Source organism: Peromyscus leucopus, chromosome 4, assembly GCF_004664715.2.
Source record: "Peromyscus leucopus breed LL Stock chromosome 4, UCI_PerLeu_2.1, whole genome shotgun sequence".
NCBI classification, from domain to species: Eukaryota; Metazoa; Chordata; class Mammalia; order Rodentia; family Cricetidae; genus Peromyscus; species Peromyscus leucopus.
The window spans coordinates 1,335,696-1,347,833 of NC_051066.1; the positions used below are offsets into that span (position 1 = coordinate 1,335,696).

General features: G+C 38.5%; 1 protein-coding gene across 9 annotated transcripts in view; it reads left to right on the forward strand.

Moving 5' to 3' along the window:
• The window catches only part of Dennd1a (DENN domain containing 1A), a 507,198-nt gene that overhangs the window by 51,781 nt on the left and 443,279 nt on the right, over positions 1-12,138 (forward strand). For all 9 annotated transcript variants that reach the window (XM_028887902.2, XM_028887909.2, XM_028887900.2 and 6 more), the window contains exon 2: positions 337-407. In XM_028887902.2, coding sequence (XP_028743735.1) covers positions 337-407 — 71 coding nt within the window. The remainder of the gene's footprint in view (positions 1-336; positions 408-12,138) is intronic.

The window sequence follows — 12,138 nt, forward strand, 5'->3', positions numbered from 1 at the left end:
AAATCATGTTTGCAGCTTTGGACATGCAGCTGTGGAAGTTAGAAACATGATACATGACAATTCATAATCATGGTTAACTTACTATATCCAGACATTGTGTCCAGATCACTTTTGTGTATTTTTTTTAAGTTGCACATCTTGGGGATTGCTGTTTTTATCTTGTATGCTTTGAAGGTTATGGCTCAGGATTTAAATAGCCTGCCCAAACTTTCACAGCTAGTTAGTTGTGGAGCTACTGACTTTAAATGAGATCTACTATACACTGCATCCCATGTCTTTTGCATAATGTTGCCTCAATCCTCATCAGTAATCATGTTTTGTTTTTTTTTTTTGTAGGCAGAACCCAGAGACTACATTTGAAGTGTATGTGGAAGTGGCCTATCCTAGGACAGGTGGCACTCTTTCAGGTACCCACTTATCTAACTTTGATAATGATGTTTCTTTATAGATAAATAATGTCATGTCTTTAAGTTCTTTTAAGTGCCTTTTCTCATGTTTTTTATGCCCAAATCATCCTAGGAAGATTGGAGAATAAAAATATAGTGATTACTTTGATTGGAATCCACTGCCTTAGCAGGCTTGAAATAGGGTTTTGTTTATTTTTATCATTGGGTGTTGGTCTATATATCATAGATTTCTGGAAGTCAACTATTTAGGCCTTGCTAACAGGAAAGGCTTGGAAATAGACTATAGAATTCAAATTAATAGAAAGAGAATTCTTTGCCACTAAACTGAAATAGACTGAATTTTTAGCAAAACTATTGCTAAAAGAAGGTTGGAGACTAGTTAAAGGAAACTCCTTTCTCCTTATCTTTTAGTTTGATTTCATAAGTATCTTGAACAGTGGGATCTTAGATGAGGTTAGGACATCTTGTACAAGCTGTGTATATCTCTTCTAATTTTTTGTTTTTTGGAGACAGGGTTTCTTTGTGTAGTTCTGGAACTTGCTCTGTAGATGAGGTTAGCCTTGAACTCACAGAGATCCACCTGCCTCTGCCTCCCGAGTGCTGGGATTAAAGTCCTGTGCCATCACCACTTGGCTTATGTAGAACACTTCTTGACCTAAAATCCTTTTTGCTTAATGAGAAAATAACCTTGTGCCCTTTTTCTTGGTGCCTTTTGCCAAATGTTAGCTCTTGGTCCTCATACCTAAACATTTGCATATACTATTTGGTGTTTAGAGGGAATGAATTTACTTGAATTAGTTATGCCCTTAACTGGGTTTATGCTTTTGGTACTGTTTTCTTTTTTCTTTTTTGGAGACAGGGTTTCTCTGTCCTGGATCTCACTCTGTAGACCAGGCTGGCCTCGAACTCACAGAGATCCACCTGGCCCTGCCTCCTGAGTGCTGGGGTACTGTTTTCTATTGCTTTATTTTTATTCTAATATTATAATTATATGCAGCATGACTTTTGATCAAATGCCCTTTATTCTGTTATGCATATGATATCAGCTGAGCATCTATATTGTCAACATTTACTATGAAATCTTTAAAGACAGTTGAATGGCATCCCCATAATAACAATGAGAAACTACAATCTTAGCTGTAAAGTAGCTCACCAACGCCATGTAGCTACTGTGTGTGATATCTAGGATTCTTGTTTCAATTCCACTTTATACTGCTAAGTTGCCTTCTTAAGGGCAGTACTTGTATTACGTGCATCTCTCCATGTTACCTTCAGGGCTTTGCACCACATCACTAGTATTTGTTAAAATGAGATTCCCCCCATGTGAAGTATATTTTAAATTTATTGTTGTTCTGGAAGTAGAAAGTTAAGGTCCATGTTAAGCCATATCTTATTGTGCAGGGAGAGTACTGGACTTTGGAGCAAGTAATCAGATGTGCATGTAGCCACTTCTCCATGAGTGGACTTCATTTCGTACCCATTTGATGACAGCTGTGATCTGATAGATACATTCAAGGATGAACATTTTATTATTTCTGTAGTTACCTGTTTCCCCTCTGTAGTGTTCTGGGATTTTCCCCAAAGTTAAAATTTATTTTTTGAAAGATGAACAAAAAAATGAAAGCTATAAAGTGAGATGGAAGAATAAGCAGTGGAGCCTTTATCCTGCTTGCTATTCTAGCTGTCTGGGGTACAGAGCCTCACAAGGTTACAAAAGAGACCTGTAGACCACATATCAAAATATTCCAGCATTTAAAGGTTATATAGCTGGGCATGGTGGTGTGTGCTTGTAATATCAGCACATGGAAGGTGAACCCATTACTTGAAAGTATTTTGAAGTTACAAGAGCAGTTTGCTGCATGTGCCCCCCCTTTTTTTAGAGCCCATTATTACCATCATGTTACATTTACTTTGTCACTACATATGTAATCTTTTTTTCAGATGTGGCCCTTTACTCCTAAATATTTCAAGGGTAGAAATGATAAGAATAAGGACATTTTTCTTTTATAATCCTAGTCCAGTTGTTGAAATAACACTGATGCAATGCCAGTTGTCATATTTAAATTGAATTAATTTTCTCAAGAATGTTTTGGTCCACAATCTAATACAGGGTCATAGAACTCAATAGTTTTTATGTCTGTTTAGTTTCTTTAATTCTTTTTTTTTTCTTTTTTTCTTTTTTTTTTTTTTTTTTTTGGTTTTTTGAGACAGGGTTTCTCTGCGTAGTTTTGCGCCTTTCCTGGAGCTCACTTGGTAGCCCAGGCTGGCCTCGAACTCACAGCGATCCGCCTGGCTCTGCCTCCCGAGTGCTGGGATTAAAGGCGTGCGCCACCACCGCCCGGCTAGTTTCTTTAATTCTAGAATAGTGTCATGGCTATATTCTTTGCTTCTAATGACATATGTTAAAAAATATAGATATTTTCTTTCATCTCTGGATTTGTATCTGTTTGACTGTGTCTTCATGGTTATATCCAGGATGTGTGTATGTGATTTGTGCCCTTAGTGTATCTTATCAGCAAGCATATGATAGCTACTCCATTATTTATATAAAAATGCATAAAACTTACAAGTGTGGGTTAATAAATAATATAACACAAATGACTACATGACTGTTATTCAGATTAAGAATGTTGTGTGCTTTTATGCCAATTCTAGTCCAGGCAACAGAGATCTCTGGCCTCGTCCTATGCTATGTCTTAGGAGTTCCACATTGGCCCTCCTTTCACAATACCTCTTTTCATAGGGCACAAAGTTTGCTGGGCCTATTAAAGCATGACACTTGATGCTTGAACCCTTTCACCTTAGAATGTTTTAGGAGAACCCAAGATCTTAGAATTGCTTACCCAGATGGCCCAGGGTAATGGCTTACCAAATGGAGCTTGTTTCCAGGGCCTGTATGAGTCTGTTTTGTAGGTTTTGTATTCCTGAGGGTAGACTGTGTTCAACCCAAGGCTTTAGGGTGAGGGTGCTCCTACATGGGGAGTGGGGTATGGGACAGTTAACAGGAACAGCTGGACTTGGGGTGAGGTAACATCATGTTTATATGAAATGTCTCTTGCCTTGTGGGATGTGGAAGGAGCAGTTGGCAGTCAGTGTTCCCTCTCCCACTACTTTTCTGCATCAAGCTCTAAGCAGTCCAAAAATGCACACTGTGAATCTGCTTTTCCAGTTAGTTTTAAAGGTGTATTTATCATGGTAGACAGTAAAGTATATCTATTAGTTATAAGCTTGATTTATAACTTTTTTGCTTTGTTTTAAAATGGGTTTTTTTTTGTATCCTAGGCTGGCCTCAAATTCACTGTGTAGCTGAAGATGACTTTGAACTCATGATTGTCCTGCACCTACCTCCCAAGTGCTAGGATTACTGACATGCACTAGCACACCCAGCTATCTGACTTTAAGACTTAAATTTTTAGATTATATGGTCTGTAGATCTCCTTTGTACCTTTGCTTTGCTAGGCTTGTAAATGTTAGAGATGGCCTTGTTCATAGCCCAGATCCCCCTCCCTCCCTTTGTTTAGAGGTGACTACTATCCTTTTATGATAGTCATTCCTTTGTGTTCATTGTTTTATTACATGTGTATGACTCCCTGAAAAAATAATTTAATTGTATCCATTTCTCAATTTTACAGAAGGAGAATTATTCTTTGTGTAGTTTTGGTATGTTTTTGCTCAGTTATGTTTATAAGGACCCTTCATGTTATATGTCACTGAAATCACTTGTTTTCATCACTGTTGTATTCATAGAATTGTACCACAGCTTTGTTGTTGTGGCTGTTGTTACTGGTGCTGGGCATCAAATCTAGGGCAAGACAAACATTCCACTACTGAGCTCTTAAACCCAGCCTTGTCCATTCTGTTACAGTAAAGGTGCAGTGTTGAAGTCACATGCCAGTTGTAGCTATTGCAAGTGCTGCTGTGATTTTTCTTAGACATGCATTCTCGTGGGTGTAGACGTATGTTGCCATTGATTGTATTATGTATCTGATTCCTTTGTCATACCAAACTTTGTGAAAACAAGTCATGCTGTTCTGCATTCTTACCTGTAGTATTTGGTGATCCCACTGCTGTACAATTTTATCAGTACTTGGCATAGTTAGATTTCATTTTCATCAACCCAACAGTTGTTTTTATTTGCATTTTTCTGGTGACCAGTTATATTGACACCTTATTGATGTGGTGTCTTGAATACTTTCTCTCTCTCATATATGTATACACACACACACACACACACACACACACACACACACACACACACGTCTATATATACATACATACATATATATGTTTATATATGGTACCTATTCATTTCCTTTGCTCATTTAAAAATATTTTTATTTTTTTGTGTGTGTACATGTGAATTTGTGGATGTGTGAACTCATATACTCACCTGTGTGAGGAAGCCACAGGAGGACATTGGATGTCCTGCTGGGTCTTTCATTGACCCTGGAATATGCCATTTTGGCTAGGCTGGCTGACTAGCATCTTGCTCATTTTTAAGTAACCATTCATTGTTGGCTCATGAAGTATGCATTATGGATACTATCTGGTTATATGTGTTGCATATATCTTCTATTTTATGACTTGTTTTTCACTCTGTGGAATCTTTGATCCAAATTTCTTAGTCTAAATATAGTATAAAATCAACATTTTTCCAGTCTTACCCATACAATTATTTCTTTTAATAGATTTTGATTTTGACTTTTACATTTAAGTATTTACCAAAGACAAGTTTTTTTTGTTTTTTGTTTTAAACTAGTTAATATCTGGAAAAGTTAAATTCTAAATTGATTTCTCATCCATGGTTTGTAAAAATTGAGAAGACAAAGCTGAATTGCTAAGCTACACTTTACCTCTACTTAAAATAGTTTATAAAGTAATGAGGGCTTTCAAATCCTCATTTAAAATCAGCGAATAACAGGCAAATGACAATGTCTTCAGAGAAATATCCTCATCTCTAAAGACAGGTAGGTCTTTTTCCCATTGACTTATCTTACGTGTGTGCACTTCAGTGAAAACCTTTAATTCTCTCACATGTGCTGTGCTCTGAGAATAGAAAGAGCTTGTAGTTTGCCAGTACAGTATAGAAACTACATCAAGAATCTTAACATTGCAGGGATACTGAGCTTGAGCTGGAAAAGGACACGTGCTCTTTGGTAATTTGTCAGATTTTCTTTTGCTATTCCTAGTGAGTGAAATGTAGCTGAATATTTGGCTTCAGGCACCTTTTTCTTCTACAACCTTCTTGATGAGTAGTACTTGGTGTATTTTCCTTTTTTTCTGTTACTATTTTAGGCATTAATTTGGCTGTTTTAGATTGTAAAGAATCTACCTTTGTTCCTCAGATCTGCATCTCTGTGTTTCCGGGCAAACTTAGATATAAACCTTACATTGCACAGTGCTAGTGTCTGGGCCTAATCTTCTCTTTGAAGTTTGTTTGCACCCCTCTAGAGGGATTAAATCCCTGCTGTGAGAAGGTGGGCTAAAAAGCACTGAGACTACTTTATGGGTCTTTAATTGAAGGGTTTAATGTACATTTTGTTTTATAAATGTCTGTGAGAATTCCATTCTTAAAATTTTTGCTTCCATCCTGATAGATTCTTGTAAGTTAAAAATGTATATAGTAAAATTTTTCTCAAGGAATTTATTATTTATTGACAGATTATTCTGGTGTGTGTGTTTTTTGGCTATTCTCTAAAATTTTAGCAACGTTGTTTAGAGGATTAGCTCTTGAGCATGTATAGAAGTTTTTAAATTTTGAAGGTTAGAAAGAAATGACCATTTAATAACTGTCATTAATATTTTGATTTACTTATTTCCTTGTAGCGTGTGTGTGTGTGTGTGTGTGTGTGTGTGTGTATAGATAAACTTCTATATATGTATCTTCCTTGCTCCCTCAATTAAGACTTTCTTTTTTGTTCTTTGTTTTTGTTTTTGTTTTTTTGAGACAGGATTTCTCTGTGTAGCTTTGGAGCCTTTCTTGAAACTTGCTCTGTAGATCAGGCTGGCCTCCAGAGATCTACCTGCCTCTGCCTCTCAAGTTCTGGGATTAAAGGTGTGCACTCCCACCACCCAGCAATTAAGGCTTTCTTAAAAATATGAATATAGTTTTATGAAAGCACTTTGTTATAAACTATTGTACCAAATGTTATGTTTGTTTACTTACATTGACTCTTTTGATGCTTGTCATTTAGGCATCAGATTTTGACCTTTTAAGATAGAAACTGAAATCCAGTTATGATAATGCATGCTGATAATTACAAGAGCTGGAATTATTGGCATGTATTATACAGAAAGATGAGGAGTTCAAGGTCATTCCTTGGCTATATGACACCAATCTGGGTTTCTTTAGATCCTGCCTCAAAAACAAAACCAAAACCTCTAAACAAATAAATAAAATCCAGAAAATTGGCTGGTTTTCAGTAGATTTTTGGTATATATTTTGTTTTTGTTTTGTTATTATATATGTGTGTGTATATATATATGTATACATACACACACACACACACACACACACACACACACACACACACACATATATATATAGTTTGGTTGTTGTTTTTTTTTTTGTTTGTTTGTTTTGTTTTTTTGAGACAGATTTCTCTGTGTAGTTTTGGTTCCTGTCCTGGATCTCGCTCTGTAGACCAGTCTGCCCTCAAACTCACAGAGTTCCTCCTGCCTCTGCCTCCCAATTGCTGGGATTAAAGGCGTGAGCCACCATCGCCCAGCCTTGTTATTATATATTTAATGCTTTCTAATTGGCCTTCCATAAAGCTCCCAAGATAGGCATTCCACACCGCAGAAGCACCCAGCGGTGAAGTCAGCCTGTGTGACCAATGATCTCAGAAGAAGGTTGTCTTGCAAGAAGTGGTCAGCCTATGAGGTCCCATGATCAGATGGCACTAGGTATGCAGAAACTGTGGAATGCATTTCCAACATAAGTATCTCTTTACAGCTGGCCTTTCTGTGCCTACTCTGCCTGGGCAGATGCTTAGTGTTGTGAGAGTGGCAGCATCAGGGTTTTCAGGGCTGCCCAGCAGATCAGCTTCCTTCTGTGTGCACTCCCCCCTGCAGCATTTGTAATGCATTAGCTCAATGGCCACTTTTCAAAGTTAAGGGTGTCAAAGTTGAGAAGCTGTTGGGATTTTGTGAAAGCAGTGTTAGTCACAATGCTTTGGAAGCTGACTTGTTCAGTTACCCAGGTGTTAGGCAGCAACCCTAAGAAAAAACTCTTTGCTAAAAGTTGTTCTTAAATAAACGTCTACACTTTTGTCTGAGCAACATTGTGAAGAACACTGAAACTTTGCCAACTTAATATTTTGAGAGCCAGGTCTGTGATTTGGAACTTAAGCTTTCATTGCACTATGATTATGGTCTAGGAGCTCCCTCTGAATCTGTGTTAGTAACAGATGCTCCATTTTATTAGAGATTAAAAAAGGTTAGAGCCGGGCGGTGGTGGCGCATGCCTTTAATCCCAGCACTTGGGAGGCAGAGGCAGGCGGATCTCTGTGAGTTCGAGGCCAGCCTGGGCTACCAAGTGAGTTCCAGGAAAGGCGCAAAGCTACATAGAGAAACCCTGTCTCGAAAAACCAAAAAAAAAAAAAGGTTAGGAGGCTAGAGTGATGGCTCTTTTGCTGTGATAAAACACTGTGGTGGTATTGTGTTCCCCAAAATATTGTGTACTCTAATAAATTTATCTGGGGTCAGAGAACAGACAGCCACTAAATACAAAGGCTAGAAAATGGTGGCACTCACACCTTTAATCCTAGCATTCCAGAGATAGAAATCCCTCTGGATCTCTGTGAGTTCAAGGCCACATTGGAAATAGCCAAGCATGGTGACACACACCTTTAATCCCAGAAAGCCAGCCTTTAATCCCAGGGAGTGGTGGTAGAAAGCAGAAAGATATATAAGGCGTGTGGACCAGAAGCTAGAAGTTTTTGGCTGGTTCAGCATTTGGCTGGTTAAGCATTCAGGCTTTTGAGCAGTAATTCAGCTGAGACCCATTCCGGATGAGGACTCAGAGGCCTCCAGTCTGAGGAGACAAGACCAGCTGAGGATCCGGCGAGGTGAGATAGCTGTGGCTTGTTCTGTCTCTCTGATCTACCAGCATGGACCCCAATAACTTGCCTTGGGTTTGATTTTATTAATAAGAACTTTGAAGATTCCTGCTACAAAACACCATAACAAAAGCAACTTGGGTAGGAAAGGGTTTATTTCAGTTTGCAGTTCCCTATCACAGTCCACTGAGGGAAGTCAGGGCAAGATCTCAAAACAGGGTAGGAACCTGGAGGCAAGAGCTGATTTAGAGTCCATGGCGAGTGCTGCTTACTTAGTGGTTTGCTTAGCCTGCTTCCTTATAGAACCCAGGATAGCCTGCCCAGGGGTGACACCACCCACAATGGGCTGGACCTTTCCATATCAGTCACTAATTAAGAAAATGCACTATTGACTTGCCTACAGACTAGTCTTACGGAGGCATTTTCCATTTGAGGTTTCTTCTTCCCAAATGACTTTAGTTTGTGTCAAGTTGACATAAAAATAGCCAGCACAAGTGTTTAAGATCGTTTGCTGCTCTTCAAAGGACTCAAGTTTGGTTTCTAGCACCCATATCAGGTAGCTCACAACTATTTATAGCTCCACCTTCAGGGGATCTGACCCACATACCCTGTTGTACATACATACACTGCTACATAATTAAAATAAATAAAGATTTAAACAAAACAAAACCCCACAAGGACCGGGTGGTGTCACCTGCCTTTAATCCCAGCATTCTGAAGGCAGAGGCAGGCAGATCTCTGAGTTTAGGGCCAGCCTGGTCTACAGAGTGGGTTCCAGGATAGCCAGGGCTACCGAGAGTAACCCTGTCTGGAAAAACAAACAAGCAACAGACAAACAAACAAAACTACCACCAACAAACACAAGGAAACAAAGTTGACTTAAACGGTGCTTTTGAGTGTATGTGGGCTCTGGTGAGTGCATGGAAACTTTTTTTCTTTCTTCTAAAACAGGGTTTCTTTGTAGCCTTGGCTGTCCTGGAACTCAAACTCACAGAGATTCATCTGCCTCTTCCTCCAGAGTTCTGGGATTAAAGGTGTGTGCTACCACCACCACCACTGAACACCTGGCTTTTTTTTTTCCTTTTTCCCCTAAGACAGAGTTTTGCTGTGTAGTTTACCCTGGAACTCACTATGAGGATTAGGCTGGATTTGAACTTTTGTCAATCTTGGAGTGCTGGAATTATAAGCACACACCCATAATACCTAGCATGTGGGAGCTCTTTTCAGAATCAAGTTTTAGATTAAAATATTCTTGAGGGAGATCACCTAAAGTTACCATCATATTCTTACATTAATAACAAAGTTAGTGAATGCAGAAAATTTAAAGAAAGGTAATAAAGATAGCTGTCTTTTCGTCCTTATTATGCCCCAGTTATTCTCCTTAATATAGTCCCCCCCCACCCCCGCCCCGTATGTGTATGTACACTCGTGTGTATGTGTGTGTGGAGGCCAGAAGTCAGGTCATTGTTGTTTATTCTAATTTATTTATTTATTTATTTATTTATTTATTATATACACAGTGTTCTAGTCTGCATGTATGCCTGTATGCCAGAAGAGGGCACCAGATCTCATTTTAGATGGTTGTGAGCCACCACGTGGTTGCTGGGAATTGAACTCAGGACCTCTGGAGGAGCAGCCAGTGCTCTTAACCCCTGAGCCATCTCTCCAGCCCCTCTAATTTATTTTTTAAGACAAGGTCTCCCACCAAGCCTGGAGCTTATCAGTTTGACTAGACTGGTGGGCCAGAGGGCTCCAGGGAGTGTCCTTTCTCTGTCTCCCCAGTGCTGGGATTATAGACACATACTTCCATCCTCAGCTTTTCTGTGGTTGTGGGAGATCCAAACTCAGTTCTGTATGCTTATGTGGTGGGCACTTTACCAACTGAGCCAAAGCCATAGCCACTGTGACTTTTTAAATTTTTAATCTTAAGAAATTCTTTAAACTGGTCTTTAGGTTTAAAGAAATTTAGATGAATTTGCACAATCTGGGCCCCTTCACAGGTATAGATTATGCATTTAACTTCATTTGTGTGGCAGCTTCCTTACAGTTACTGCCTAATAGCACATGTACATGCAGTGGTTACAAGTGATGTTAATGTTGGGGAAGAGAAAATCAGCAGAGAGATAGCTTTATTCATAATGTACAGAGAAGCTTTACTATTTCTGAGAAGTTGGCACCAAACAGTTAACTCTTTCCCACTTTTCTTTTTTTTTTTTGTTTTTGTTTTTGTTTCTTCCAGTGAAAATTAATCTACTCTATGGAGTATTATGGTATGGACTTTGATTCTTAGTCACATAGGAACAAATTATCATTCACTCATTTATTCTACATTTTTCGAATTCAGTACTTGACATGGTAGTTAGAAAGTTTTGTCTGGAGCTGGGGACATGGCTCAGCTGGAAAAGTGCTTGCTGCTCAGCATGGTGATATGAGTTCCATCTTTAGCACTCATGTGAAAAAACCTGAGTGTGGTAGTGTTCTTTTGTAGTCCCAGTGCTATGGAGGTGGAGGCCTGCTTTCCAGCCAGCCTAGTCTAGAATCCATCCTAGTGAGAGACCCTGTCTCCAAAACAAAACAAAACAAAGCAAAAAGGTGGACAGTTTAGGAGGAGTGACATCCAAGGTCAACTTCTGGGCCAAGGGCCCTTGCACACACCTCAGCAACAAACAAAGCACAAAACAAACACAAAGTCTTGTTTGAGATACAGGCCTAGAGTGTCTCATTGGGCTGTTTTGTTGCTGTTTATTTGTTTCTGTTTTGAGATAGAATTTCTCCTCCAAAATGCTGAGATTACAGGTGTTCATGTGTCACCACAGCTACTTGTCATTGTAGTTTTTAATTGGTTTTATAGTCAGGCAAAGAGCTTTGAGCATTTCAATGTGCCTTGTCCCTTTTTTGTTTTAAGATGGTCATAGTAAAGATTATTACTTTAAAGTTGAACTCAATAGTTTATAATAACAAAAAAACCGGTTGCCCACCATGCAGTGAAATAAACATTATCTCAATTATATAGGTCCAAATTAGGGCTTCACAAGGGCAAAGTTACATCTTGCTTGATTGTTGTATTTTAGTCCTTAGAAGAGTGTCTGGCAGATTGTTGGTCCTCAAGTGTTGAATGAGAGAACTCAATGCTAGGAAGTGACCTGTCCAAATGATGGAGCTGGAGCTTGAATTCTAGTTTGAATATAGTCTTTAAGAAAAATTTTAAAGCTGTAATAGAAATTATATATGTATGCATATATATGCTCTGCGGAGAATAAATAAAAACACATGTGTCTGCCACTCAGTTTAAATAGAACCTTTTGTGTCTCCCTTAATTTACTTTTTCTACCAAGATCACATTTTGAATTTTACACTAATTGTATATTTGTGCTTGGAACTGGTACTTTTTATTGTATTGCTGCTACTTCAAATTGGTCATATTGAGGGAATTTGAATTGCTCTTCTTAGGAAGAAACAGAAAATGAGCCATATATTTTCTTTTCTTAGTTAATGCTTACTTTTTGGGAAGCAGATTCCAGACTTTTTTTTCTTGTTCCTAAAGTATGCACTTTAGGGGCCATCTAGGTATAAATTATGTCTCACAATATTTGCTTTATTCTCAAAAGTGGACTTTCTTGCTGTTTTTGTGATTAACAGTATTAGGTCTTTGGACTTTTAGGTGGACCAGG